The sequence below is a fragment of the Erythrolamprus reginae genome, chromosome 7, assembly GCF_031021105.1.
Source record: "Erythrolamprus reginae isolate rEryReg1 chromosome 7, rEryReg1.hap1, whole genome shotgun sequence".
NCBI lineage: Eukaryota > Metazoa > Chordata > Lepidosauria > Squamata > Dipsadidae > Erythrolamprus > Erythrolamprus reginae.
In genome coordinates this window covers 87,207,045-87,233,619 of record NC_091956.1, presented here as the reverse complement: position 1 = coordinate 87,233,619, position 26,575 = coordinate 87,207,045, and the positions used below count along the sequence as shown (strand labels likewise).

The window sequence follows — 26,575 nt, the reverse complement described above, 5'->3', positions numbered from 1 at the left end:
AGTATAAGGAAGCGCTGACGTCATCTCGGCGGTTGTGCAGGCGGCCCCCCACTTGCGACCGTTTTCTGTTCCTGAGCAAGGCTGCTTCCTCCCATTTTACGGTCTTTTTGGCCGCAGTTGTTGAGTCAATCAGTGCAAGTGTTAAGGTTGTTAAGTGAATTTGGATTCACAATTGACTGCTTGTCCGAAGGTCTAAAAGGGGATCACGTGACCCCGGGACGAGGCAGCCGTCATAACTGTGAGCCGGTCGCCAAAGGTCTGTCGTGAGATCACGTGACACACACAAACACCCCGTGATGGCTGCTGCTGCAATGGTCGTGAGGGTGGAAAATTGTCACTTTTTTCAACTCTGTTGCAACTGAGTGGTCGCTAACTGACGTGTTGCAAGCTAAGGGCCGCCCGAAGTCCACTCCAGATCCCGTCGGCCGGTGTGTCTCTCCAGGGCAGCGGCCCCGTCGTCACCCCCTCTGGCCTCCCCCCCCCCCCCAGGAGCCGAGATCTCCCCTCCTTCCTCCTCCCGGTTCTTTCCAGGTGTTTCCTGGACGGGGAGCCTTTTCTTCCCTGTGTGTGTGTGAATGTATGTGTCTGCCAGTTGGCGGAAGGGCTGTGGCCTCACCCGTGGCTGCTTGGCCGCATGAACCCCCTCAGGTGACTTTGGCAGCTGGTTCCAGTCCGGCCGTGGGGAAGCGATGCGGCCATCAAGGGCAACAACATCACTGGCTGCACCGATTGGAACTGGGAATCTCGGCAGGGATCATGGACAGGAGTCACCGCCGACTTCCTGACTGGCTCCTCCGCTGACGTTGCTTACGAAGAGCTGGCGGCAGACAAGGGAAACCGCGACCCTCCGACTACCCTTGGCCCCACTAGCCCTAATTGTAAGCTGGACGCTGTCAAAATGTTGGTCCCTGAACCATGATGCCCCGGGGGGAGACTGCCGTCAGATAGTACTTCTAATGATGAGAGGCTTTTGAGAGGCTTTGGGACGATCAGGGTGCATTGTGTCTACCGCAGGCCTTTGGTTTGCTAGGAAAGCTACCTGGTGAAAAAGTGAAATGGGGAGGGGAGGGGGCTTCTGGCAAAATAGTCACTGTGCTGTAATTTGCTTTGCACTTTAAAACAACATTAACATTAAACCCTTTTGCGCAGAACAGCTCTGACACATATGACTACGTGCTTACCAGGATACCTGCACCCCTAAAAGTATTTCTCTTTTCTTTTTTTAGGTAACACAGGCACGTTCCAGCATGGATGCTTTTGCTAATCACAGCTGTCATCTCCTTCAGCAGCTCCAGGATCAGCGCATTCGGGGTCTTCTCTGCGACTGTATGTTGGTGGTCAAAGGAGTTTCCTTCAAAGCACATAAAAATGTCTTGGCTGCTTTTAGCCAATATTTTAGGTATGTTAGTGCAAACTACTGCAATGAATATTAAGTAAGGCAGGAAAGGCAGAAGTGTCATTAAGTTAACAAGAGTTATATATTTACAATTGTCAGCATTTTCCCAGGGGAAGAGCCTTCTCTGTGGTGGCCACGGTCCTCTGGAACCAACTCCCCCCAGAGATTAGAACTGCCCCCACCCTCCTTGCCTTTCGTAAGCAACTTAAAACCCACCTCTGCCGCCAAGCATTGGGGAATTGAGATCCTCTTTCCCCCTAGGCCTTTATAATTCTATGCATGGTATGTATGTATGTATGTTTGGTTTTCATATTAATGGATTTTTAATCATTTCTAATATCAGATTACTATTGTACACTGTTTTATTGTTGTTGTTAGCCGCCCCGAGTCTGTGGAGAGGGGCGGCATACAAATCCAATAAATAAATAAAATAAATAAATAAATTTACTAGGATTGCTACAACATAGCTGGCCATTGGTGCCACAGGCAATACTACTAAGTCCTTGGAGAGGGACGGCATACAAATCTAATATTATATTATTATTATTATTATTATTATTATTATTATTATTATTACTACTACTACTACTACTACTACTACTACTACTACTACTACTATTACTACTACTATTACTAAGCCCAGCTATGGATAACCTGCCATCTTTTGTAGAAGGCGGGCTCTCTGAAAATGGAAATTATATAGGAGGATTAAAAGGTGACCTTTCAATGTTTTCTTACTGATTAATAACAGAATGAAATTATGTTGTAGGCTGAAATTGCAAATTCTATTATATTCAGTACATTTGCTATTTAAAAATGGCTGCTTTCAACAGTATTGTACAATTATTATTTTACTAAATGCGATCAAGATTTTGAAAGCATAGGTGCATACCCGCACTTTTATGTTTGCTTACTTTTCACATTTTTCAACCGCCAGTCTCCTCAGAAAGCAACTCTGTGCAGTATACAATAAAATTTTTGAAATATGAAAAATATATAAAAGTTTTTAAAAATAGAAAAAAGGAAGGAGGTAAGGTAGATTAAATATTATGAAGGTGAGGTGAAGGGCAAAGGGGTTTTTTCAGGCGCTAACCAGTCCCTGGGGTGCAGGTTCCTCTGCCCCCCCCCTTGGTTCCTTTTCGGAAGGCCAGGGCGGTGGGGTCCTCCCTCAGAGGGTGGGGGGCAGCGGCAGAGGGGGCTCTCTTCCTGGACTCTGCCACTTGACGCTCTCTGACATGCCTTCCCTGCCCGACCGGCTGGGTGGGATGGGCCAGTGGAATGGGATGCAATGTAATGTTAGAAAGAGGGTTGGAGGATAAACAAATGTGCCCCCGTTTGTAATTCTGCTTTCCGTTCATAGGACCCTGTTTCAAAATTCTCCAAGCCAGAAGAATGATGTTTTTCACTTGGACATTAAGAATGTGGGTGGCATTGGCCAGATTTTGGATTATATGTACACTTCGCATCTTGACCTCAACCAGGACAACATGCAGAGCCTGCTGGACATCGCACAGGGCTTGCAGGTGCAGAGTGTTTTGGATCTGTGTCGCTCCTCTTTGGAAACCTCCCCTCCGGCCGAGCAACCAGCCAGTCTGGCCAGAAGCGACACGTTTCCGTGGCAAAATACTGGGGCTGCTGGTCCCCACTGTGGGCCCTACGGCCTCCTCCATGTTCGCCCCACTGCTGCGTGTAAAGCCTTGCAGGGGGAGCAGCCGGGCCCACTGCCTGGTGCATCTCACAGCTCCTCGGCCGAGGGAGCCAAACCGAAACAGGACTTGGCCAGCCCCGGTGCAGCGGGTCTGCCCTCTAAACTGCCGAATGGCCATTATAAGCTCCGAAACCTTTACAGCAAACAGTTCTGCAAACAGAATATTTGTCCCAGCGACAAGGGGCTACTGCAAAGGCCCCCTGGTTTTGTAACACCTCCAGCACAAGACGCAGCTCAGGAGGCTCCTCCGGGCAACATCAGCCAATGTACTTTGGAGTCGCACAATCGTGCCCCACTGCCCTTAAACAACGGTGCTGAGGGTCAAGGCACGGAGGTACCGTCCACATGGCCAGCCAAACAGCTGAGGCCCAAGAAGGCCATCCACCTTCAGAGGCTGAATTGGCTGCAGTCCCAGCAGCCCCCCGAGCAGCCTCCTTCACCTCCTCCTGACGCAGCCGCTGCAAGAGGAAGCGAATCAGGGAGTTGTAGCAGCCCAAAAAGGACGGCCGTGGTTGGGGGCCCTGAAGGGAGAGATCCCAGCGGGATAGGAGGGGGTCCCGGATTGGAGCCGCCCGGGCCAGGGAGCCCCTCCACAGTTCTCCTTCCAGAGAGGCAGTATCCTTGCATGTCATGCGGGAAGGTTTTCAAGCATCCGAGCAACCTGGAGCTCCACGTCAGGTCCCATACAGGTACGTCAGTCAAGGCTGCCAGGCCACCTCTCCAGGGGCCACAGGGAGGAGCAGCCGGAGGGCAGCCTTCGTGGCCCAGAGAGGGCAGCCTTCGCGGCCCAGAGGGGGTAGCCTTTGCGGCCCAGAGAGGGCAGCCGTGGCGGCTCTGGTCACAATGATCACTGTACAGCAGCCCTCCGATTTCAGGGCCCTCGTCGAATAACCGTCCTCCGTGTGAATATGCTTCAGCATTTGGTGGTCTTTGTTTCCCAGTAAAGGTATGCACGTCATTTTCCTGCTAAGAGCCAGTCGTAACACTTAGGAAAAACAATTTATTTATTTATTTTATTTATTTATTATTTGGATTTGTATGCCGCCCCTCTCCGAAGACTCGGGGCGGCTCACAGCAAGTAGTACAAATCATAAATAATCCAATCAGTTAAAATATTTAAAGCTTTAAAAAAACACATATACTAACAGACACACACACAAGCATACCATGTATAAGTTAAACATGCCTAGGGGGAGATGATTCAATTCCCCCATGCCTGACGACAAAGGTGGGTTTTGAGGAGCTTACGGAAGGCAGGAAGAGTAGGGGCAGTTCTAATCTCCGGGGGGAGTTAGTTCCAGAGAGCCGGTGCCACCACAGAGAAGGCTCTTCCCCTGGGGCCCGCCAACCGACATTGTTTAGTTGACGGGACCCGGAGAAGGCCCACTCTGTGGGACCTAATCGGTCGCTGGGATTCGTGCGGCAGGAGGCGGTCTCGGAGATATTCTGGCCCAATGCCATGAAGGGCTTTAAAGGTCATAACCAACACTTTGAATTGTGACCGGAAATTGATCGGCAGCCAATGCAGACTGCGGAGTGATGGTGAAACATGGGCATACCTAGGTAGGCCCATGACTGCTCTCGCAGCTGCATTCTGCACGATCTGAAGTTTCCGAACACTTTTCAAAGGTAGCCCCATGTAGAGAGCATTACAGTAGTCGAACCTCGAGGTGATGAGGGCATGAGTGACTGTGAGCAATGAGTCCCGGTCCAGATAGGGCCGCAACTGGTGCACCAGGCGAACCTGGGCAAATGCCCCCCTCGCCACAGCTGAAAGATGTTGTTCTAATGTGAGCTGTGGATCGAGGAGGACGCCCAAGTTGCGAACCGTCTCTGAGGGGGTCAATAATTCCCCCCCCAGGGTAATGGACGGACAGATGGGATTGTCCTTGGGAGGCAAAACCCACAGCCACTCCGTCTTATCCGGATTGAGTTTGAGTCTGTTGACACCCATCCAGGCCCCAACAGCCTCCAGGCACCGGCACATCACTTCCACCTCTTTGTTGACTGGGCATGGGGTGGAGATGTAAAGCTGGGTATCATCAACATATTGATGATACCTCACCCCATGTCCTTGGATGATCTCACCCAGCGGTTTCATGTAGATGTTAAATAGCAGGGGGGAGAGGACCGACCCCTGAGGCACCCCACAAGGGAGAGACCTAGGAGCCGACCTCTGACCCCCCACTAACACCGACTGCGACCGGCCAGAGAGGTAGGAGGAGAACCACTGGAGAACAGTGCCTCCCACTCCCAACCCCCCCAGCCGGTCCAGAAGGATACCATGGTCGATGGTATCGAAAGCCGCTGAGAGGTCAAGGAGCACCAGGACAGAGGATAAACCCCTGTCCCGGGCCCGCCAGAGATCATCCATCAACGCGACCAAAGCGGTTTCCGTGCTGTAACCGGGCCTGAAACCCGACTGCTGGGGACCTAGATAATCGGCTTCTTCCAAGGACCGCTGGAGCTGGAGTGCCACCACCTTCTCAACAACCTTCCCCATAAAGGGAAGGTTGGAGACTGGACGATAGTTGTTAAGTACGGCTGGGTCCAGGGAAGGCTTCTTGAGGAGGGGGCGCATGAGCGCTTCTTTATAGAGTGTTGGAAAAACTCCCCTCCCCAAGGAAGCGTTGGTAATCTCCTGGGCCCAGCTCCGTGTCACCTCCCTGCTGGCCAGGAGGGACACGGATCCAGTAAACAGGTGGCGGAACTCACAGCTCCAATGGCCTTGTCCACTTCATCAGGTGTCACCAGATCAAACTCTTCCCAGACAGGTGGACAAGTACGTGCCCCAGCACGTACTTGTAATTATTGCCTGGCTTCCTTGATAGAACATTTTGCATTAAAAATGTGCCATATTTCATGCACTGCCAGTCACAGCCATTTGGAAGGGGAAGGAAAATGGTTTGTAAATATATATGTATTACTGTAAATATATATCCTTACTGTATCATAGAGATGTTTACTCCAGTGACCAGAATTTTATCTGAGATCTATGCCACTCAGTTGCAAATCCCACCTTTGTGGTGTAGGACTTCAAAATAGCAATTCCGTATTCACTTATGATCAAGCTCTGTTAAACTTTGTGTGACCTGCTCCTTGGTGAACATTGTAGAATAATGTACCGTTAGGCTAATTTTTCATTAGATCTTATAAAATAGTGTTCAGATTAACATTTAGGGGAATTATAAATATAAAATGTGTTGAATATAAATGTCCTCTTGGCTATTTTTATGTACATTCAATGTTACTTAGTTGTCAGAAATGCAAATATAATTGCTTCTTCTTTTAGGTGAAAAACCCTTTGAATGTAACATTTGTGGAAAATGTTTCTCACAGGTAGGAATTTTACTGGTTTGTATAATATTATTTTGTAATTACGTTTACTTTTGTTTATATGCTACCCTCCATTGATAAGGCAATAGATTGTATGCAATAGGATTTTATGGCAATTCTACAAGAATCATAATTTTAAGAAACGTTTTCCACCAGAAAATTAAAATAAACATGGTTTCGGTTGCCCGTGATTGGTGCTGCTAAGGAATCTTATCTTCCCTAAAGTGAACTTTAGAAATTCGTAGGAACATTTACCATTTTCAGATATGAAAAAAGTTCTGGATTCTCTACGTACATTTTGAGTTACAATGAATTCCTAATCCCCAAGTACTTGTCCTGTCATTGATTTTGATTCCAAATTTCTAATTGGGAACTTCACATTGTGCTTACTTTTGCAATGAATGAGGGCATTGGACCGTATTTTTCACGGAAAGTCTTCTGGAAATTCAGCTGGAAAGGAAAGGTTCCGTCACGCAGACCTTTGGCCTTGGGGGATGTAGAGTTGAGCATAAAGACCTTAAAGTCTGTTCTGCATTGAGCAAACATATAGGCTTGGATGCCGAGCACCAGTGCCCCCTTGCTCTTTTAGTTGTCCACTCCTGCTCCACTCGTTGGCCAAAGAAGTCACCTAACAGCGCAGCATACTCGGGAAGAAACAGAACCTTAGCATTGTCACTTGGACTTATAGACCGCCTCCCAGTGCTCCTACATCCCTCTCTAAGCGGCTGATAGAGAAGCCAGCACAACCTGGGTCCTCCTCACTTGACCCCCCTGGGAAGGAGGGAAGGCTGAGCCAACCTGCAGCCTGGTGGTCAGCAGAAGGAGCCTGCAGTGCTGCACTCTAACCGCTCGGCCCTTCCGCTCCCATTTTAGGCTGGTCCCAGTAGAGGAGACCCCTCCCTTGCCTCCCTTTGGGAGGGGCAGCCCAGCCCCCCATCCGCTGGTGGGGAGTGAAGTCCTGGTCTGAGAAGAGGTTGAATCCTCTGCTTAAAGGATCCCGAGGGATCCCCCTCCCTGTTTTCCGATGTGACAATGGCACACCGGGGCAGAGGAGGTGGTGGTGGTGGGTTGTTTGCTATTGACATAAGGAAGTTCTTCATCTCCAGCTGTGAAATTCTCTGGTCATTTCCTTACCTTTGTAGGCAGGCAATCTTCAGACTCACCTGCGCCGCCATTCTGGTGAAAAGCCATTCATTTGTGAAATCTGCGGGAAGAGGTTTGTATGTCTTATGAAATTCACACACATCCTATGCATTTCTCTCTTATCAGTCATCTAGGTAGAGATTTACTGTTCACCGTCCTCCAGGACAAGAGCGCTTGGCTAATATACCTAAGGGGAAAAGGTTCTGGGTAACTTAAATTTCTTCCAGCTGGATTGAGAATGCAATGATGCAAAATAGGATCCCTTTTTTAAAAAAAAAAGAATTGTTTTAGAAGGATTGCAGAAGTATCTGCCGGTGGTTATAACAAATCATGGTTTAAAGAGACCAGGGACCGAGGCAAAGGAGGGGTGCCAGCCAGCAGTGTGTTAGAGAACGGGAGATGTGGATCGGTGTTGTCTCTCATACTGGGGGGAGGGAAATACTTCCTTCCCTGGACGGTGGTCAGCAGCACAGGAGAAACACAACAGCAAGTGAAGAACAGCTGCATAAAGTCAGCCCTGACTGGCTTCTCCTAAGATGGGGCTCAACCCCGGGCCAGAGAGCTTGGGCTTCTAGAGCTACTGGTGACTACATCGTTTGTGGATCTGTTTTTAATCAATTACAAATTTAAATTATTTTTCAAATTGTAAACCTTCAGCAAATCTGATACAATCCAGCAAGGTCCATTATTTATCCTTTTTTAAAATGTATTTCCTCACGGAAAGCTGCTGCCCAGCTTGCTTAACAGTCATGCTGAATAGAAAATATGTGTGTATATATATGTGTGTATATATGTGTGTGTGTGTGTGTGTGTGTGTATATATGTATATATGTTTTTTTGCTGAAGTTGAAAATTAAGGGAGACTAGGATAGATCTATTTCGGCCTTATTTTGGCCTCATCAGCTAGCCATACCCACTGAGACTTGAACCTGCAACCGTTGCCTTATAAGGCAGAGAATTGTCCTCTAGGCTACAGTATCCAATCCCTTCAGCTCTGCACCAGGGAAGGATTACATATTTTTGTGTTCGAATCACCCTGGTGTATTGAAGGAACATCACAGCTCCTTATCTGCCTCTCAGCCCAACCCAGGGCCATTTCCAAGGCAGTTAATTTTGTTGATAGCCAACAATTCTATCTGTATGTGTCTCATATATATATACTTCCATATTTACAGCAGCACAAAGCTTAAAACGTCAGCCTGATGATTGTGAATATATATATATATATTTATTCCTGAGTTTCTGCAAAAAGGACACTCTTTCGACATAAAGCCTTTTGGCTTTTAAAATGTTTTCTTGTAATTTCCTAGTAGCGCAGAGCAAGCAGGGCCAATTCGTCCATATAACTCTGCAGAAGTCGGGGTGGGGCGGGGGACGGGGTGGGGCACAGGCCGGCAGCCTTTTTGTGGCTGGAGTTCCAGGGAGTGTTGGTGACCAGGCAGACGTTGTGAGGGAGAGATTGGGGGGGGGGGGGACATGACGCGTTCAAGGCAGGAGGGTCCGGGAAGCGCTGACTGGAGCACTGACGGGGGCTTTGATGATGGTGTTACAGATTTGCTGCCTCTGGAGATGTCCAGCGCCACATTATTATTCACTCGGGAGAAAAGCCGCATCTGTGTGATGTTTGTGGCCGAGGTAGGTCTGGTCAAACGCCCCTGGACAGGCAATCCAAGCCGTCATCCCAGCCCGGGGCCCTCCCCCCACCACGCCTGGTTTGGGCGCCCAAAGAGCATCAGAAACGGAGCCCGAGCCCAAGGCGAAGTATATTCCCCAAAGTTCCAATTTATGAGCAGAGCCCTGTGGGCGTATCTGGCAGAGACCCATATCTCCACCCAGTTGACAGTCCAAGCCCTTGTCCCTCCCCACAACACCCCCCCCCCAGTCCATCACATTCATGGGCCAACTTGGCAGCAACTCCCATCTCCTTCCGTGCAGGTGCAGGAGTGCAAAGACAAAGGACGACCTTGACAATCCAGAAGGAATTTGTTTTGGCTGCATGCAGTGACAACCCCCCCTCACAAATTCCCACAGCAAGGAATACACTTTAAAAGAGCCTAAAGCGTGGCAAGCCACAGACCACGGCTCAAATGGCTCTGGCCTGAGGGGGGCAGGTGCCCATAGCCAGAAAGAGCGGAGCAGCTCGGGGGCTCCAGTTACGCACTCTCCCTTTTCCAAGTCCGATGGTTAAATGGCAGGCGGCTCCGTCCGCACATCCTCCAGCTCCTCTCTTTGCCCCCACCCCCACCACCCCCCAGCTCTGGTGGAAAGGCACGACCCCTTTGCCGTCCATTTCACCCTCCGACTGACCGTTCTGAGTTGCATTCTCTCCCGTTTAGGATTTAGCAACTTCAGTAATTTAAAAGAACACAAGAAGAACCACGTAGCAGAAAAAGTATTCACGTGTGACGAGTGTGGGAAATCATTTAACTTGCCACGGAAATTAGTGAAACACCGGACGAGGCACGCAGGAGAAAAGCCACATAATTGTCCAGTTTGCGGTAAGTCAGAAGGCCGTTTTGCTGATCTGCTTTGGGAAGTTCTATTAAAAACGATAGCCGTTCCATTTTTCCACTGTTCCTTTAGAGCAGTGTTTCCCAACCGGTGTGCCGCGGCACACTAGTGTGCCGCGAGACATCGTCAGGTGTGCCGCGGCGAGAGGCGGCGGAGGAGAGTGGGCGGATCGGGCGGGCAATGGGGCAGGGCGGAGAAGCCAGGGGCGCGTTTGGCCGGAGGCACCTACTGCCGCACCTCCCTGCCCCTGCCTCCCCACGGTGCCTCCGGCCAAACGCGCCCCTGGCTTCTCCGCCCTGCCCCATTGCCCGCCCGATCCGCCCACTCTCCTCCGCCGCCGCCTCCTGCCTTGGGGCGAGCAATCCGGGAGTCCGGGACTGTGTGGCTTTGCGCCATGAAGAGAAAACGGCAGCAGGGAAAAGTCGGCCGTTTTCTCTTCATGGCGCAAAGCCACACAGTCCCGGACTCCCGGATCGCTCGCTTCTCCGGTCAGCAAAACCATCTGCCCAGGAAAGCGCCGCGCTGGCCGGAGAAGCAAGCAATCCGGGAGTCCGGGACTGTGTGGCTTTCGGCCGGGCTAACGGGAGGCGGCGTGAGGCCGGGCGCTGGGGACGTCTGGGAGGGCGAGGAGGCTGATGGCTGCTGCGCACTCCACTCTCTCTCCGTCTCTCTCTCGCTCTTTCTTTTTCTCTCTGTTGCTGGCGTGGTGAACGAGAGAGAAAGAGAGAGAGAGAAAAAGGAGGGGAGAGAGAATGAGAGAAAGAAAGCAAGAGAAAGAGAGGGAAAGAAAGCAAGAGAGAGAGAGAAAAAAGGGGGGAAGGAGGGAGAGGGAAAGACATAGAGGGTGGGAAGGAGGGAGAGAGAAAGAGAGGAAGAAAGAGAGGAAGAAAGAAAGAAAGAGGGGTGGAGAGAAAGAAGGGAAGGAAGGAAGAGAGAGAAAGAGGGAGGGAGAAATAGAGTGAAATGGAGGAAGAGATTTTTTTTTGTCCAAACTTTTCTTTAGCCCCCCCGCCCCCCCCCCCTTCAGTGTTCCCCAGAATTTTGAAAACATGAATAATGTGCCGCGGTTCAAAAAAGGTTGGGAAACACTGCTTTAGAGCACAGCTGAAAATAGTGAAAATTCAGCAGATATATTGTATTGATCACTCAAACCAATTAATAATGGCAAATGATTTCCCCTCCTTATCAAATTTAATTAATCCAATGCCATTGGGACTCAGGGCTACTTACAACAATAAAAATGCAGTACAGTCTTACAAAATGTTACAAAAGTCAGATATTAATTAATAAAATAATAACAATAAAACCCCATTATAAAATAGTGAAACCCCATTGTAAAACCATAACCAACAATCCAATCCAACACCCACACGTACCAATCAGTCAAAACTCGGTTGTGCGTAGATGTTACGTTCACGGCCCCCAGGCCTGCCAGCAGAGGATGCCAACTCTGTAGGATCTAATTGGTCTCTGGGAGGTTTAGGGCAGGAGAGGGTCCTACACCCCGTTAACGAAGAATTAACAGGCAATATGTTATTGTCATAATATAGACATCAAGAATTACATGTCCTGTGTCTACTGGAAACCATAGGCATTCGTTAAGATTTAGATTTTTAATATTAATTTTAATATTAGATGTGTTATTTTATATTGTTTTATTGCTGCTGTGAGCCACCCTGAGTCTGCGGAGAGGGACGGCATACAAATCTAATAAATAATAATAATAATAATAATAATAATAATAATAATAATAATAATAATTTCAAAATAGTTTTATTAAACATTTTAATAATAGTAAAATGGAAAGTAAAAGAAAAAAAATTGAAAAATTGAAATCAAAGAGAAAGAAAAGTAACTTCTGATCTGTACAAGCTGTGTATTTTTCAGACCTCTTTCCTGAATCCCTTCTTCCTATATCAGTCCTTGCCCATCTGAGTTGAAGAAGCTCCTTGGATGAAAAACAAAACATCTTCAAAGAAAAACCAGAGTCCAGTTGCCTTTTTTGAAAAGCCCCTTTGGGACCTTTCCCCCTCCACAAGTCTAAAATTCATTAACGTTTCTGTCTAGTATCAGCAAAAAGTCTATAAAGGGTTGCCAGAACTTTGTAAAAGTATTTCTGGTTTTAACCCTGAACCAATAGATCAACTTCATATTCCTTTCTTTCGCTCTTAACATTCGTAATCTTTGCCCTGACAAGATGCTTTTGTAGGATTTCATTTCCACACCGGTTTTCTTTCTCCCGTTTCCTTGTGAATTTCTAGCCCTCTTTTGTGAATCCAAGTGACTCATTCTGACTGTCTGGATTTCCAGTTTAGTTTTCACACCTGCCTATTTTATTTTCCAGTATTTCTGCATAGACTGGGGTTTGTCTTACCTCTTCATCCTTTCAGCCTATACATTTGTCTCCTTTGCATCTTTCAGTTCTTTAAAGCCTCTGTTGTGTAGCACTTTTTCAGTATCGGATGTTGGTGCTGTCATTGTATCTTCAAGCTTTCGCATTTCTTCAAAAATCCTTTGAAATATCTCCAATGGAGCACCTTTATTTGGCAATTTTGCCGGTTTCACTAAAATGTCCTTGTGTCTTTGTCTCTTTGTTGGACTAGTGCAGGGCTCAGCCACAATTGTGGCTCTTTCATCCCTCTGCTGCAGCTCCGTCGCTCAAAATATGCCTCACAAGTGTCAACCCACCAGCCTGCAATTTATTAAGCTTTTCAACAACAAACCCTCCACCCCACCCCACCCACCCCGGTTAGGCCAAACAGGGATAAATCCAAGAAGAAAGCATAACCTTTAATTCAACTTCGACGAGGGCTCACTCGTCATCTTCAGGCTGGTGTTTCTGTCCTTGTTCTCAGGCGAACACTGCGAGACCTAAGCTGCCTTCCTTCTATAAATACTGGTGGCTGGGTGTGGTTTGATGGCTCAGCAATTGCCTGCTGTGTAGAAACTTCCTGGTGAGTCAGTGGGGTAACAATTGGGGTCGTTGATGTAGCTGAGGTATGCTGATTAGTTAATGGTTGTAGATTAGGCGTGATATCCTGAGTAGTTGGGACTTGCAGGCTACTTGATTGTTTTACAATGTGTGTTCTGAGTCTGGTTTCTATGGCTGGGATATGTTTGAGGGCTGGTTTCCAGATGTCTGGTAAGCGGGAGGTATCATCCCGCTTGTTCATATTTTGGGGATGTTTTTCTATCTCGATGGCTTCCATGACTACAGCAAAAGAATAATCATGGAAGACATCGAGATAGAAAAACATCCCCAAAATATAAACAAGCGGGATGATACCCCCCATTCCACACACACATCGGCCACTTCCGCTGGCTGACAGCTGGCCCGGCACGGCCACCCGTCCCGACACGTGGAGCCTCCCTGGCGCTTTTGAACCTCTGTGTCTGATCTGCCCACTAGGCTAATGGAGGACAGGCCTGCCTTCGGTGCATAGGCACGCATGAAAACAAACCACATTCATTAAAACCTGGTCACTTTAGAACGGAAACTGTGGTTCTTTGCCGGAAGAACAATACGTATCTTATTTTGCAGGAAAATGTTTTGCGGGATCTGGAGACTTGCGAAGACACGTGAGAACGCACACTGGGGAGAAGCCCTACCGCTGCGAGGCCTGCGCTAAATGTTTCAGCCGCTCGGCCGTCTTGCGTCGACACAAGAGGGCCCACTGCAAGGCCAGCAGCGACGGAAGCGCAGGCCCTGAAATGCTCAAGAAGTCAGAGGTCTCCACCCAGGCAGCCTCAGCATCCTTCCTGTCAGAGAAGGGCCTGCCCCACCCGGGGGGCCTCTCGCCCAGTGAGTTCGGACCCTGGGAGCCCCACTGGACAGGGCGAGGCCTGCAGTAGGGAAAGGCGCCCAGGAACCGATTCTGGATCCTGCCCAGCCCTCTCCGGCTCCAGGAGGGCCGGCGGGGTCCTGCCCTTTGAAAGAAAGGCACCCCTCCTCCGAGGAAGGGCCGCTGCCGTCCGACCCTCCGGCCCCCCTCCGCTCCTCTGCCAGGGCCCCGGGCAGCGGCTGGAACGACGGGGGGCTCCCCAGCAGCCACGGGGCTCCTGCGGCCGGGTCCCAGGAGAACGGAGGGCCCGACACTCGGGGGCCTGACTCTGAGGACTTGGCAGGAGGGCAGTGAGGGTCGCCCCCCCCCCCCCGAAGGGCAGCCTGCCTCTCTCTTTGTAGGCACAAAAAGCCATGTCGGAAGTTGTGCGTGGCTTGTATTTCTTTCTAAAATTCATCACGGACCCTCAGTCGTCTCTGGATTCACCTGCACAGCCCCCGGAGGGCTTAAAACAGGACAAGGCTGCGAGGCTGAAGCAATGGGGCGGGTGGCGCTTTGACTTACTAAAAGTGAGAGTCCTGTGGGGGTTTGGGCCTCTTTGGTTCCCCACCCAGTGAGTCTCCCAGGGAAACTTGCAAGGGCTGAGCTGTCCGTCAAGGGAATTTGACATCCCAGGGAAAGGGGGGGGGGTGCGAGTGGCTTCCGCCCAACGGCCAGGGGAGCTGGGCGAAGGCGGCGCTGACGGCCAGGTGCTCTCCGCCCAGCGCCCTCCCCGCGTCCTGCCGCAGCCCCGGCCGAGGGTGGCGCTCCGGGCTGGGCGGGGGAGGCGGCGGCCACGCGCGGCTGCGTCACTCCGGAGCTGCTGCTGGTGGTGGTGCCGCCCGCGGGGAAGGGGAGGCGCCGTCTGGGCTCCACAGGCAGAGCGGCAGGGACCGGGCAGGTGGGTCTTTGGGCTGCGAGGGGGGGTGTGTGTCGGGGGCGGACGCAGCTCGGCTGAGCGCGCGAACCTTTGCAGGCTCCCCTGGTTGGCGAGGGAAGGATGGTGAAGCTGGGCGGCCCTTTGGGCGAGAAGCGCGGCAAGACGGCCCCGGCGGAGGACGGCTTCGACACCATCCCGCTCATCACCCCGCTGGACGTCGGGCAGCTCCAGTTCCCCCCGCCGGACAAGGTAGCCGAAGGGGCCGAACCCCAGGGAGGGAGGGAGCACCCCCGCCGCGAAGGGATTCGTTGCCCCGCAGCGCTGCCGCCTTCCTCGGAGCCAAGGCGGGGCATCTCCGGCGGGAGGCGACTGCACGCTCCTTCCCGGGGAACCCAGGGGGGGGAGGGGGGGGCTCCATCGCGCGCCCCCCCTCAGGGAATCCCGGACCCATAGCGGCAAAACCAGATTCTTCCCCGCCGGGACTTTTCTGGAGCGGTCAGTGCGAAGCGGGCTTCGTTTAAAAAAAAAAATCAGCTTTTTATTACCTGGTTGGATATTTTTAGCTGTCTGCCTTCAGTTATGACACTGTTCTTATTCCCATGCCGAGCGGGCGCGTTGAAAGGAAAATTGTAGATGCGTTTAAAGTCAATTCTGTCGGAGAGGAAATTCAGAATTGACGACGGGCTGTTTTAATCAGCGCACAAAGGAAACCTGCAAATTTGGGGGCCGAAACGTTGCGTGGCAGGAATGGCGGAGAAGCGCTGCCGCAAAGGGAGGACGGCGGCTCTTTGTCCGCGCCTGGCGGAGCGGCTTTGTTCCTCGCTGGGTGTGGCCGCCGCCTGTCGCTGCCTCGCTCCTCCGCTGCTGCTGCCGTATCGCCCTCGGCCGCCTCCGTTGCAGGAGGGGCGGCGAGGAGAGGCAGGCCCGCCGTCTCCCTCCATTGCTGCGGGGGATGAACGGTAGGAGAGGGATGTAGTTTGACGATTTCTCCCCCGTGGGAGCTGAAATAAGCGCCGAAGCTTCGGCAGGAGGGCCTTTCTCCCGTTCAGATATCAGAAAGTACCCAGGAGTCAAACCAACCGCCCTGCACCCGTAGGATAAGCTCATTTTAGCCTTAGGATCACGGTGCTGTGGTGCTCAAAGAGGCATCTGGAACCCAGCGCCCAACTCTTTCCTAAGAGCACGAAGTGAAAATGCTGGAACGGAAAAAGTCCTTTTGATTTGGGAAGGTTCTGGTTCTGCTCAGAAGTTCGCTTGCAGATTCGGGGAGCCTCTCCCTTCAAGTCATTCAGCCCAACCTGGAATGAAGAATGGAGACCTGCTCCGAGGGCAATTTGCAAGCCACTCAGCCACCTGCCTCAGGCCACAGTGTCCTGGAGCACTTTGGCAAATAATCTGCTGAAATTAACCTGCGATCTCATTATACACACATACGCACAATTTACTAGCTTACCTAGCATTTAATTGTTTCCCCAATGTTTCTTAAAAATATGATACAAATGTTTGGCAAGATTTTAAGCTAGTTCCTTTAGTATTCTAAGATAGTTTATCAGACTCTGGAGTTTTAAAGCTGATCCCTTGTAAATATCAATTCCAACTAATTTCTGTCAATCTTAAAATTCATTCTGCATTTTGTATTTGTCTTATAAAACTAGCAGCCTGTGTTAGAGAAGACTGAACTAAAAGCATTGAGCAACTTCACTGAGCAGCTTCATTAACGGATTCTTTTCTCCCATGCTGTTCAATATGTCTCAAGAAGCCTGTTATTGTTGTCACAGCAAAAAAAACAACATCACACCACCCACAAAGCCCGCCACCTGCCTGAACTTTCCAGGCACACTCCTTACAATCACAATGTATCCCTTACTCACTTGCCCTTTTCCACTTTTCATAGGTAGATGTTGTTTTCAGATTATAATGTTCATATAATAATTAAATAATTGCTTTCCCCCCCCTGCTATTTCTGCTAGATTAGTGTCATCAAATTTGCAGATCACACTAAGCGAGCAGGAAGAGCCAACAACCCCACAAGAAATACTCAGGATCCAGAAAGATCTTAACAGACTTGAACAACAGACCCTGTCCAACAACATGAGATTTAATGTAAAGAAAGTCAAGGTTTGATGCCTAGGCAAGAGGGACCAAAGGACAGGTGCAGATTAGGTGGAATCCGGCTCCAAAGCAGCAGCTGCTGGGGAGACCTTGGCGTGCTGGTGGATGATCACTTAAACACGAACCATTAGTAGGTAAGAGCAGCCAGAAAAGCTTACACGGTTGCATAAACAAAGGCATAGAATCGAAGCCACGTGATGTTTCAGTGCCACTTTGTAAAGCCTTAGTAAGACCACACTTGGAATACCACATCCAGTTTCAGTCACCACATTACAAAAAGGATATTGAGCCTTTGGGGAAAATGCAGAGAAGCCACCTGGGACCGAGGAGAAACTCCCTGACCGACCGACCAGGAGGACAATCGACCAGGGGAAGTTGTAGGTGATCCCGTCACTGGAGGGTTTTAGGAAGAGGTGGGACAGCCGCTGCCCTTGAAACGCGGAGTGCATTGAGGCAGGCCGGGTTCTGACTGAGTCGAAACGCGGAGTGCATTGAGGCAGGCCGGGTTCTGACTGAGTCGGCCCCATGCCGCTCTTCCTTGTGCCCAGAAGGCTGCAAGCAGGAGCCCCCGGGGAAGAAGCTGCCACACCTCCACCTGCCATGATCTAGAGCCATTTTGTCAGTTAATGCTGCTGCTGCTGCTGTTCTCTGCCCCATTTCTTTCGTTCAGCCTTTCCCAACAAAAGGGCATGCCTTCCACTATGTCTCCAAAGGGTGGATATGTTTTTCTGTTCTCAAGGCCGCTTACAATCGATCAAGAGTTTTGGAAGCCAGGCTAGAAAACTGGAATCTCACCCGAGGGCTGTGGATCAGAACCGGCCAAGGACCGGTTTATGTGGTGCCAATTGGCCCAGTGAGATACAGGAAATTGTTACCTCCTTTTTAATTAGCCTTCAGATGGTCCTCACTTTGCAAGCATTTGTTTAAAGGCCACATATTAATTTATAAAATAATTATAAACCCAAAGCTGATTAGAAAATAAGGTGCTTGAGCCCAATGTCCTTAAAATGCCCTTTCTAGTCGTCTTTCCTGGAAAAGCGTTTCCTGACAGACTCTGCGAGAAGATCACAGGGAATTATTTAAACCCCGCCGTTTGCGTTTCGTGTGCTCGAAAGGACAAAATAAACCAATCAGGGATCCTTCTTGCGCTTCTTGTGTTGGCCATGGCCTAGAAGAGGACGGTCACTTCCCACTTCTTTATTCTGTGGCTCAGGGCCAAAAGCGGCAACCAAGCCGATGCGTTTGTGTTGAGGCAGTGATGTGCTGGTAATGGCTCCTCTGTTGGTCTTCCTTGGAAAGGTGGTGGTGAAGACAAAAACCGAATATGAACCGGATCGAAAGAAAGGGAAATTTCGTTCTCCCCGAATTGCAGAATTCACAGTCAGTATCACTCAAGGCATCTCGGAACGTTTTAAGGTAAGCCACATCAGCTCATATTCAAGCATTTAAAAGAAAAAGTTACGTTTCTCTCACTTCAAAATACTAGCAGATATTGAATGAAATAATTGCCACAGGAAAACTGAAGAATTCATTAAGGTAAAGGCATGCGGCACTTAAAGGGACCCTCTAAGCCTTAAGGGAAGGAAGTTTAAGGTATTACACCCCCCCACCCCCCAGTTACGCTCAGTGGACGTGACGGGAACCGCTAGGCCTGTATTTGTATGGAAGCCGTTTCACCTGCACCAAACATTTCCTAGAGGTGAACTTTCCAAATCTCTGATCCATAGTTCCCATATTAAGTATTGGTTTCCCTTGTGACCAAAACTGACCAATACAAGGAAGGTGTATGGGGGCCCTATGGGACACAGGCTGATAATGGAAAGTTGTGACACGCCCTGCATAATAGGGAGTCCTGTTGAAATGCAGATGTGTTCTATTTATGTAATGGCCGAAGACCTTGGAGGGAGGGGCGGAGTGAAGAAACGGGGGAAGGGTCAGGAAAGGGAGGGGGGCCTGACCCTCGCAGCTGCCTCCTAGGTGGAGAAAGAGACCCAGGAGCTTTTCCAGCCTTGCAACAACAAAGTAGGATGAGCTCACCCGGCTGGGTCTCCTTGGGAAAGGCCAACGGAAGAGGCCGCCTGTGGCTCAGGGTTGAACTGTGGGGCTGAGCCTGCTGGTTTCCCTGGCAGATGTTTCCGTGACCCAGAAGGGGCTAGAAGTTAATGCCGTTGCTTCTGAGGATCTTCCCCAGCCGGGCCACGAAACACCTTCTGCAAGAGAAGCCACCAGGCACATAGGGGGCCCCCAGCAATGCCCCCCCCGCCTGGGGTCAGTCCGTGGGAAGGAAGGCTGCGCGACAAGGGCCTTTCAGGAGGCGGCTCCCCTGCTTTACCATAAGGGGAAGGGGCCCAGAGGCGAAGGCAGGGTGCGCCCCACCCCTGAACTCTGACCCAGAGGGAGCTCAGGGGCACAGACGGATGGAGGAAGAGCCCAGCGGTGGAGGCAGCTTTATTATCAAGGGGAAATGATTTGCCTGTTTAGCAGCTCATTGAGGAATATACAATTATCAGGAGAGAAAAAATTCTATTATGTTTGTTAGTTTAGAGAAAATGAAAAGTATATAAACATGGAATTAAAGTTTGGTTCCTTAGTGCCATAAAAGTTTTACATGGTAGAAGCAAAATATTACTTGAGGAAAACCATAGGGAAGAAGCAATTTTCCTTGGTGTGGTGTAAGTTGCTATTTCGATAAATGTGCAAGGGACATCGATTTAAACTTCGATGGTGTTAAGAGTTTATTGGCCCAGATCATAAATGTCAGCACCACTTTTATTACAAATGATGCCAGTGGTTGACTGAGAAGCTGAAGGATTTGCAGTGACTTTTGTGTAGCTTGCATGATACAGCAAGATGTCTGGATCTGAGAATTAATCCTGAGAGGTCTTGTGTTTAGCAAGGAATGCAAAGTATGCATCGAATGATAAACAATTGGCGCCTTTGTAATTTACCAAGTATAAATAGTTTTCATAGGCAAAACAGAGTGTGACAATTGCTTATAGGTGAAAGATTTCTCCGTCCTCCTATGAGAACCGGCCTATTTCCTGCCTATCTCCACTCGCCCTGCAACGCACAGCGAAGAGACCGATCAAGCCTTGCCCTGCTGTGTAGACCAGGAGTCGGGAGACAAACAAACCTCCGTCCCCTGTGCTGGAATCCCTCGGGGATTATTTCCAGGCCCAGATTGTTGTCACGGAGCTCTGCTGCTATGCAACCGCCCCCCCCCCCCCCGGAGAGGCCTCTGGGTGGTGTCGGTTCACAGTGCCCGCGAGGGGAGGGGGGAGCCGACGGAAGGCTTTCGCTATGGCACTCCCTCCTGGTTACACGCCCGTCAAGAGGGCAGGGGGGCCCTTTAGGGAAGCCTTCCGGTCCACGGTAGGTGAGGGGAACTGCCACGTCCTGGCAACTGTACAGCTTTCTGGAGTTTCCCCAAGGCCAAGAGGGAGGGCAGGCTACTGCTAAACCGGCACGGGGCCCTCCAGGTGAGCTGCCCAGCTGCTCTTTTTCCCGGCTGGAGAGCCGCCACCTCCATCTAGAGAACCTGGGTCTCCCCAGAATGTGTAAGAGAAGCGGGATGCTTTGAGCCACCTCCGCAGAGAGCCAAGGGCCTGGGACCCTGGCCGGGGCCGATGGGTCTGAGTTGTTGGAGCATTGGAAGGGGAGAAGGGACCGTTGGATTGCGCCGTGCATGAAGGCGATTTGTCTGACCGCCCATTGGTTTGTTATCCTGGCGGTCCGTGTTCTTCTTGGGAATTTTTCTCCAACAGGGTAGACAGGCCAACGTCTTCCAGTTCTCTCACTCCTGTGCTATGCTCCAGATTTATGGCATCATTGGGACAGATTTGCCACTGCTTTTTTTATTGACTGACTTGTTCTGGTTTCGTATGTTAAATTTTATGTTGTTTGCCGTATTCTCATAGATATTTCAGTAGGTTTTCCAGCCTTCTGACTTGATAATCAAGGATGTTAATCTACCTCCAAGTTCTAGTGCCAGGGGTTTTTACAGTTAGTAAATATTTTCTAAGATATCTTGCAAGCAGACTACTGTAGGCAATTTCAGCCTACTCCTCTCTCTCCTCATCTTGACATCCAAACGGAGGTTGAAACCTTCTGAGTGGAGAACTTTCCTTGCTTTTTACAGAGGTCACTGTAATTCTCCTACTACTACTACTACTTCTCTGAAACTCATAGGTGCTGTGGAAGATCCTCCTCTCTTGCTCAGGAACATCTTGAGTACCACCCAACCCAGCGGCCCCGTCCTCTAAGCACTATGCTGTCGGTTGCTTTATATTGTCCAGCCAAGGGGCCTTCTTGGTCATATGTAGGAAGAGTGGACTGCTCTGTTCTGAGCCATCACACGGCAATAAGCTTACTTATTAAATTTACACACTGCCCATCCCGCTGTCCGGAGCAACTGTGGGCAGCTTGCAGCAAGTGGATTAAACAACGCAAGCTGCACGCGAGGTGTGGAGGACGCGGCCCTTCGCTCGGCTCAGCGTGTGCTTGAAGGAGTAACGGCCGATCTCTTTGCAGGCGACCGCCCTGATCCTGTTTGCCCTGGCCTTCCTTACCTGCGTTGGGTTCCTGGTGGTCTACAAGGTCTACAAGTACGACCAGGCCTGCCCAGAAGGCTTCGTCTTCAAGGTAAGGGAGGGGGCTGGAGGCCAAAGGGGCACTTAGTTCACCGGAGTCAGTCAGGCACAACGGGCTTAAGAACCAGGGCGCAGTGTCTGGTGCGTTGGGGGGGGGGTGAGTCCTCATTCCTCTGATCCACATAATTTCTGTGCCCCCCTCCCCTCCCCCCCCCCCGTTGTTCGTTGTGGCAGAGGCTCTTCCCTTCTGCTCAGAACAGCCTGCCAGGTGTGGCTCCTTGCGGGGGGGGGGGGGGTTTGTTAACAAAGTTTGGGAAAGGGTCCTTTGATTCTCCCCCTCCAGCTGAGAGATCCTGTGGACCGAGGCCCTTCCTCGGAAGGGAGGAAGTTCTCTCTTGCCCTCAGAGGAACGGAAGGGTGGTGGGCAGCATCCAAGACACAGGACAGGCTCTAGCACCCACCAAGGGCAGGAAGAAGCAGCGCCAATATCTTCTGGGCAAGGGCGCTCTGGAAGCAGAGAGAGAGAAAAGAGAGGAGCGAGAGAAAGGGAGGGAGGGAGAAAAGAGGAGAGAAAAGAGAGACGACAGGAGAGAAAGAGAAAAGAGGAGAGAGGAGCGAGAGTGTGAGAAGGAGAGAGAGGGAGGAGAGAGAGAAAAGAGGAGACAGGCGAGGAGAGTGAGAGAAAGGGAGAGTGAGAGAGAAAAGAGCGGAGAGATAGAAAGAAGAGGGAGGGAGAGAGGAGAGAAAGAGGAGAGGAGCGAGGGAGAGAGGAGAAGGAGAGAGAAAAGAGGAGAGGGAGGGAGGAGAGAAAAGAGGAGCGAGAGTGAGAGGGAGGGAGAGAGAGGAGAGAGAGGAGAGGAGAGGGGCAGAGAAAAGAGAGTGTGAGAAGAGAGGAGTGAGAAAAGAGAAAAAGAGGAGCGAGAGGGGGAGGGAGAGTGATAGAGAGGAGAAAAAGAGAGGAGGAGCGAGAGAGAAAGAGTGAGAGGGGAGAGAGAAAAGAAGAGGGAAAGAGAAAAGGGGAGAGTGTGAGGGAGGGAGAGAGATGGAGAGAGAAAAGAGGGGAGAGAGAGAAGAGGAAGAGAGGAGAGAAGAGAGGAGCGAGTGAGATGGAGAGTGATAGAAAGAGAGGAGAGAAAATAGGAGAAAGAAGAGGAGCGAGTGTGAGGGAGGGAGAGAGAGAATCAGAGGAGTGTGTGAGGGAGCGAGAGAAAAGAGAGGAGTGGGAGAAAGGCTCATGAACGGAGGTAAATGGGGCGACTGTGTGGGGCCAAAGAAGCTGCCCAGGGCTTTCTCTTTTGCAGATACTTTGGGGGAAGACGCATAGGCGCAGTGTCGCCTTGCTTTCTCACCGGTTTTCGTCTGTGTGTGTGTGTGTGTGTGTGTTGGTGGTGCGTCTGTGTTTTTCAGAACAATCAATGCATTCCGGCTGGATTAGAGAGCTACTATTCCGAGCAAGACTCTAGCAGCGCCCGAGGAAAGTTCTACACGGTGATCAACCACTACAACCTGGCCAAGCAGACCATCACCCGGTCAGTTTCTCCATGGATGACGGTGCTTTCGGAAGAGAAACTTTCTGAGCAGGAGACCGAGGCAGCCGAGAAGCCTGTCTAGGAGGAGGAGGAGGAGGAGGCCGAGGAGGGAGAAAGGCCTGGAGGTGGTTTTCATGGAACGTCTCATTGTTAGGATTATTATTATTTATTAGATTTGTATGCCGCCCATCTCCGAAGACTCGGAGCGGCTCACTTAGAGGTTGCTCATAATTTATGGTGTAATGGCTTTGCAAAACGGAGCAGTGAAAAAGGAGGCAGGCCGCGGAGGGTCCAGGGGGAGAGGCCGGCGTGGCTTCAGAGCTCTAGCCCCCCACCCCGTGTCCCTTTCAGTGGCATCAGGCTTGTCATTCAGGCATCGGGCAGAGTCCTTCGGGGGGGGGGGGGGCAGAGTCCTCGTGTTTTGCTTCCCTCTGAAGTCCAGGCGTCCGTGAGGGGGGGGCGAGGGGGGGGCTTGCAGTTCCAAAATGAAGACCAAGAAATAAAACCGGCCTGATTTTTCTTTCTTCAGGCTCTGTTGCTTCTGTCATAGCATAAACATCACCGTTTCCACTTCACGAGAGAATCTTGTGCACAGAAAACGGAAATTAGGCATTCGAGAGCTCTATAGTTTTAATGACGGGTCGGGAATTTTAATTAAAGCCCACATATTCCGAGGGGTCACTTAAGGAGAAGCCGGAAACGCTTTAGCCCCCTGTACAATCTGTCTAACTGGAAAGTGCGTCATTTCACTTCAGAGCACCGCAAAACTTTCGGTGTGTGTGTGTGTGTGTATGTATGTCATTGGGAAGACGCCTCAGGTCCCTAGAGCTCAGCGGGATGTTGCGGTCAGCCAGCTGAGGATCGAAGGGGCGACTCCGAGGTTGGAGGGCGGCACATGGGGAGGGCAAGGGGCTGTGCCTTCCGGGCATCAGCACTCACCAGGCCAGGCACACGGTCACTTGGGCTTGACAGGCTCCCCCACGATGTTCGAATGCCCCCCCCCCCCCGATGTCCCCATTGGTCCCTCCCCAAGGAGGAGATTGGCAAGGCCGCTTGAGCCTGACTGGACCTCCTCCGGCTGAGCTGAGCTCCAGGACGCAGCGGGTGGGGGAGAGCTGGAAAAACTCTGCACTGCGCTAGGAAGACCCTCTTGGGAAGACCCTCGCATCACACTCTGGCGTTGACTTGTCTGTTGTTCTCAGTTGCAGGCTGTAGCTCACAACCGTTGTCGTTTTTTGTTCTTCTGGATGTGTTATTTCCCAGTGGAATGTCAAAAGTTTCATATTTTACTGAAACACACTTTAAAATCAACCTGTCTGTCTCTCCCCCCCCTCCCCCCCCCCCGTTATGCAAAGACAAACATGGTCCCAGGTTACTTTCCCTTCCAGAACTTCTTCCTTTTTTTGACATCAGTCTACTTGAAAAATGCCATTTACGGTTTTGTTGGGACATTTTAATATTAAATATAGTTACCTATTGTACAATTTTGGGTATGTAATCGCTGCTGTGTGGAATACATAAAAAGCAATAACTTGTGTGCCAAATCTTTCATTTGCATCAAGGAGTTCTCCCGTGTACACACACCGCCACGTTTGTATTGCCTAGTGGTCACACGTAACTTTTGACATTTTCACTCTGTGTAAAATAAAATAGTATGCTGACGTCTCAAACTCCGTATGTCTAAATAGAAGAGGAAGCGGGAGGGAGGATTCCCATCGATCGCCCTGCTTGCAATAAAGGCCTTTCCGGAGGGATCCCTGCTTCCCCTAAACTGAAATGTCCTGGCTCCCCACCCCCATTCCTTTGCGTTCTTTGGGGGGGGGGGGGGGACTTCCACGGACCAGAGTCTCCTTCTCCCCAAAGCTGAAGAGGCGAATTGGGGCTTTGAGAGGGGAGGCAAAGTGAGGGGGGGGGGAGAGCCAGGCAGCCCCTGTTCCCAGCTGAAGCCCCTCTCCATAAGGGGGCTTTTTTCTCTCTCGGGAGGGGCCTCCCCCCCCCCCTTCAGCCTACAGGGAAGACCAGTGGCCTCCCTCGTGCAGGAAAGCACTGCCCCCTCCACCCCGCGTCTCTGAAGCTGCTTGGCATTCCATCACACACAAGTGCTTGGCACCTTCTCACTGCCATCACCTGGCGAGGTCTGCTCCGCAGGCGTGATGGGCCGGGGTCAGCTTCCATACCAGTCCAGAAACAGGAGAGAGAAGGAGCACATGACCAGGAAGAAGAGGATCCACACCCGGAACCCGGCATTGTTCTTGATGGCCTGCGGAGGAAAAACCCCTCTCAAAAGACAAGTGGGCTGCGCCTCTCCCCTTCCCTTCCACCTGGCAGCTTGTTTCAGGGTGGGTGGGGGGCATGTTTTATAATGTAGGCCCTCAACCCCCCACCCCCCATTTTCTTATTCTGTTTTATTTTATGCCGCTTTGTTTAGCTGAAGCGACAACAAAGAAGCAGCAATTAATCAGTTGTCCTGGCTGGTGCTTTGGCCAAAGAATGGAGCTGGGGGTGGGGTGGGTGGGGGGCGTCTCTGGTGCAGAGGGTCTCTCTCAGCCTGCGTTCTGTGGTGAGGGAGAGGGCGGCAGTGAAGCGCTACCTCTCCCCCCCCCCGTTCAAGAGACACCGTCCTGGGCCCTCACGCCTCCTTGGGGACCCTCTGTCCAGTCCGCGGTGGCCTTTCATTCCCCCACAGATGTGGGCCATGGCTGACTGGACAGGGCGGCCCTTCTGCAGACTGAGCTGTATAAGAGGCGTGCAGGGGAGGCGGCTGCACAACCCTTTCGGACAAATGAGTGTGTGCGTGCCCACCTCCACACCACCCGGCACCCGTGTGGCCCCAAAGGAGGCTCTGTTCCTTCAAAACGCAGCGGAGCGAGGCGGCTGAAGTAGAACCTGCCATGGGCCAGTCAAGAATAACAAAAATCAAGGAAGCCTCGGCCGAGATTACCTCTCGTATGTCCTCGTTGCCTTCCTTGATGTTCTCCGTTGCTCCCACAACTATCTGGTGGATATTGTCAATTTCAGTTTCCTAGAAATTAACACACATTGGGTGGCTGCAGATGGCAGCAGCTAGATGACCTTTGGCCGAACCCTTCCGGAAAAAGGTCAACACGGGTTTTGCAGTGGACAGGAGTTGAAGGAGAGACAAGAGGGCAAAATCCCAAAGATAGAGGCTGCACTGGGCCTTGGAAGAATTGTCGGGGAACTCAGCAATGTCTTCGTCCTCCCTCCGTAATGGATCCCGTCCTGGAACATATTCCTGCAGCAGATTTGCTTTGGGTAACTGGCCCCAACCCTATTGTAACTCATTCGTATTTTGCTCCATCATCAAAGACACTTGGTCTCTATCCTGCAGGGTGTCATTAATTTTTTTAGAGCTGAAAATGCTTTAATGAAAAAGTCAAATGCGAGATTCTTCTTACCTGTTGTAACACTTTTTCTGTAAATATTTCTTGAAGTCTAGATATTTCAACTACTTTCCCTTCAATCTGCCTAAAAATGATCAAAATATAACAAAGGAAAGCAAAAAGACTTTGTTATATACAAAGTTAAGAAT

General features: G+C 50.7%; 3 protein-coding genes across 4 annotated transcripts in view; 2 read left to right on the top strand and 1 right to left on the bottom strand.

Annotated features, from left to right (window-relative positions):
* The first annotated feature begins 802 nt into the window (after positions 1-802).
* Positions 803-9,720, top strand: ZBTB49 (zinc finger and BTB domain containing 49). Its single transcript, XM_070758124.1, has 7 exons — positions 803-878; positions 1,227-1,399; positions 2,757-3,793; positions 6,397-6,443; positions 7,583-7,656; positions 9,136-9,218; positions 9,519-9,720. The coding sequence occupies exons 2-7, from the start codon at positions 1,248-1,250 to the stop codon at positions 9,629-9,631; spliced, it is 1,506 nt and encodes a 501-aa protein (XP_070614225.1). The 5' UTR covers positions 803-878; positions 1,227-1,247; the 3' UTR covers positions 9,632-9,720.
* Positions 9,721-12,949: 3,229 nt separating this feature from the next.
* NSG1 (neuronal vesicle trafficking associated 1) lies at positions 12,950-24,695 on the top strand. 2 transcript variants are annotated; one of them, XM_070758126.1, is made up of 6 exons: positions 12,950-13,048; positions 13,636-14,445; positions 14,892-15,044; positions 18,207-18,323; positions 21,438-21,548; positions 22,904-24,695. In XM_070758126.1, the coding sequence occupies exons 2-6, from the start codon at positions 14,290-14,292 to the stop codon at positions 23,105-23,107; spliced, it is 741 nt and encodes a 246-aa protein (XP_070614227.1). In that variant the 5' UTR covers positions 12,950-13,048; positions 13,636-14,289; the 3' UTR covers positions 23,108-24,695. The 2 variants fall into 2 exon arrangements, with proteins under 2 accessions (XP_070614227.1, XP_070614228.1); XM_070758127.1 differs by lacking the exons at positions 12,950-13,048; positions 13,636-14,445 and adding an exon at positions 14,592-14,816.
* The window catches only part of STX18 (syntaxin 18), a 22,895-nt gene continuing 20,783 nt past the window's right edge, over positions 24,464-26,575 (bottom strand). The window contains exons 10-13 of the mRNA XM_070758128.1: positions 26,442-26,511; positions 25,967-26,047; positions 25,153-25,285; positions 24,464-24,660 (exon numbers count right to left, since the gene is read on the bottom strand). Of these exons, the coding sequence (XP_070614229.1) occupies positions 25,190-25,285; positions 25,967-26,047; positions 26,442-26,511 (247 nt within the window). The 3' untranslated portion in view covers positions 24,464-24,660; positions 25,153-25,189. The remainder of the gene's footprint in view (positions 24,661-25,152; positions 25,286-25,966; positions 26,048-26,441; positions 26,512-26,575) is intronic.

Excerpts from the sequence above, each read along its gene's own strand:
- ZBTB49 (XM_070758124.1), top strand. The coding sequence starts at position 1,248 with ATGGATGCTTTTGCTAATCACAGCTGTCATCTCCTTCAGCAGCTCCAG. Across the intron at positions 1,400-2,756 it reads GCTTTTAGCCAATATTTTAG|GACCCTGTTTCAAAATTCTC; the intron begins GTATGTTAGTGC and ends TTCCGTTCATAG. Across the intron at positions 3,794-6,396 it reads CCACGTCAGGTCCCATACAG|GTGAAAAACCCTTTGAATGT; the intron begins GTACGTCAGTCA and ends TTCTTCTTTTAG.
- NSG1 (XM_070758126.1), top strand. The coding sequence starts at position 14,290 with ATGTCGGAAGTTGTGCGTGGCTTGTATTTCTTTCTAAAATTCATCACG. Across the intron at positions 15,045-18,206 it reads AGTTCCCCCCGCCGGACAAG|GTGGTGGTGAAGACAAAAAC; the intron begins GTAGCCGAAGGG and ends TTCCTTGGAAAG. Across the intron at positions 18,324-21,437 it reads GCATCTCGGAACGTTTTAAG|GCGACCGCCCTGATCCTGTT; the intron begins GTAAGCCACATC and ends ATCTCTTTGCAG.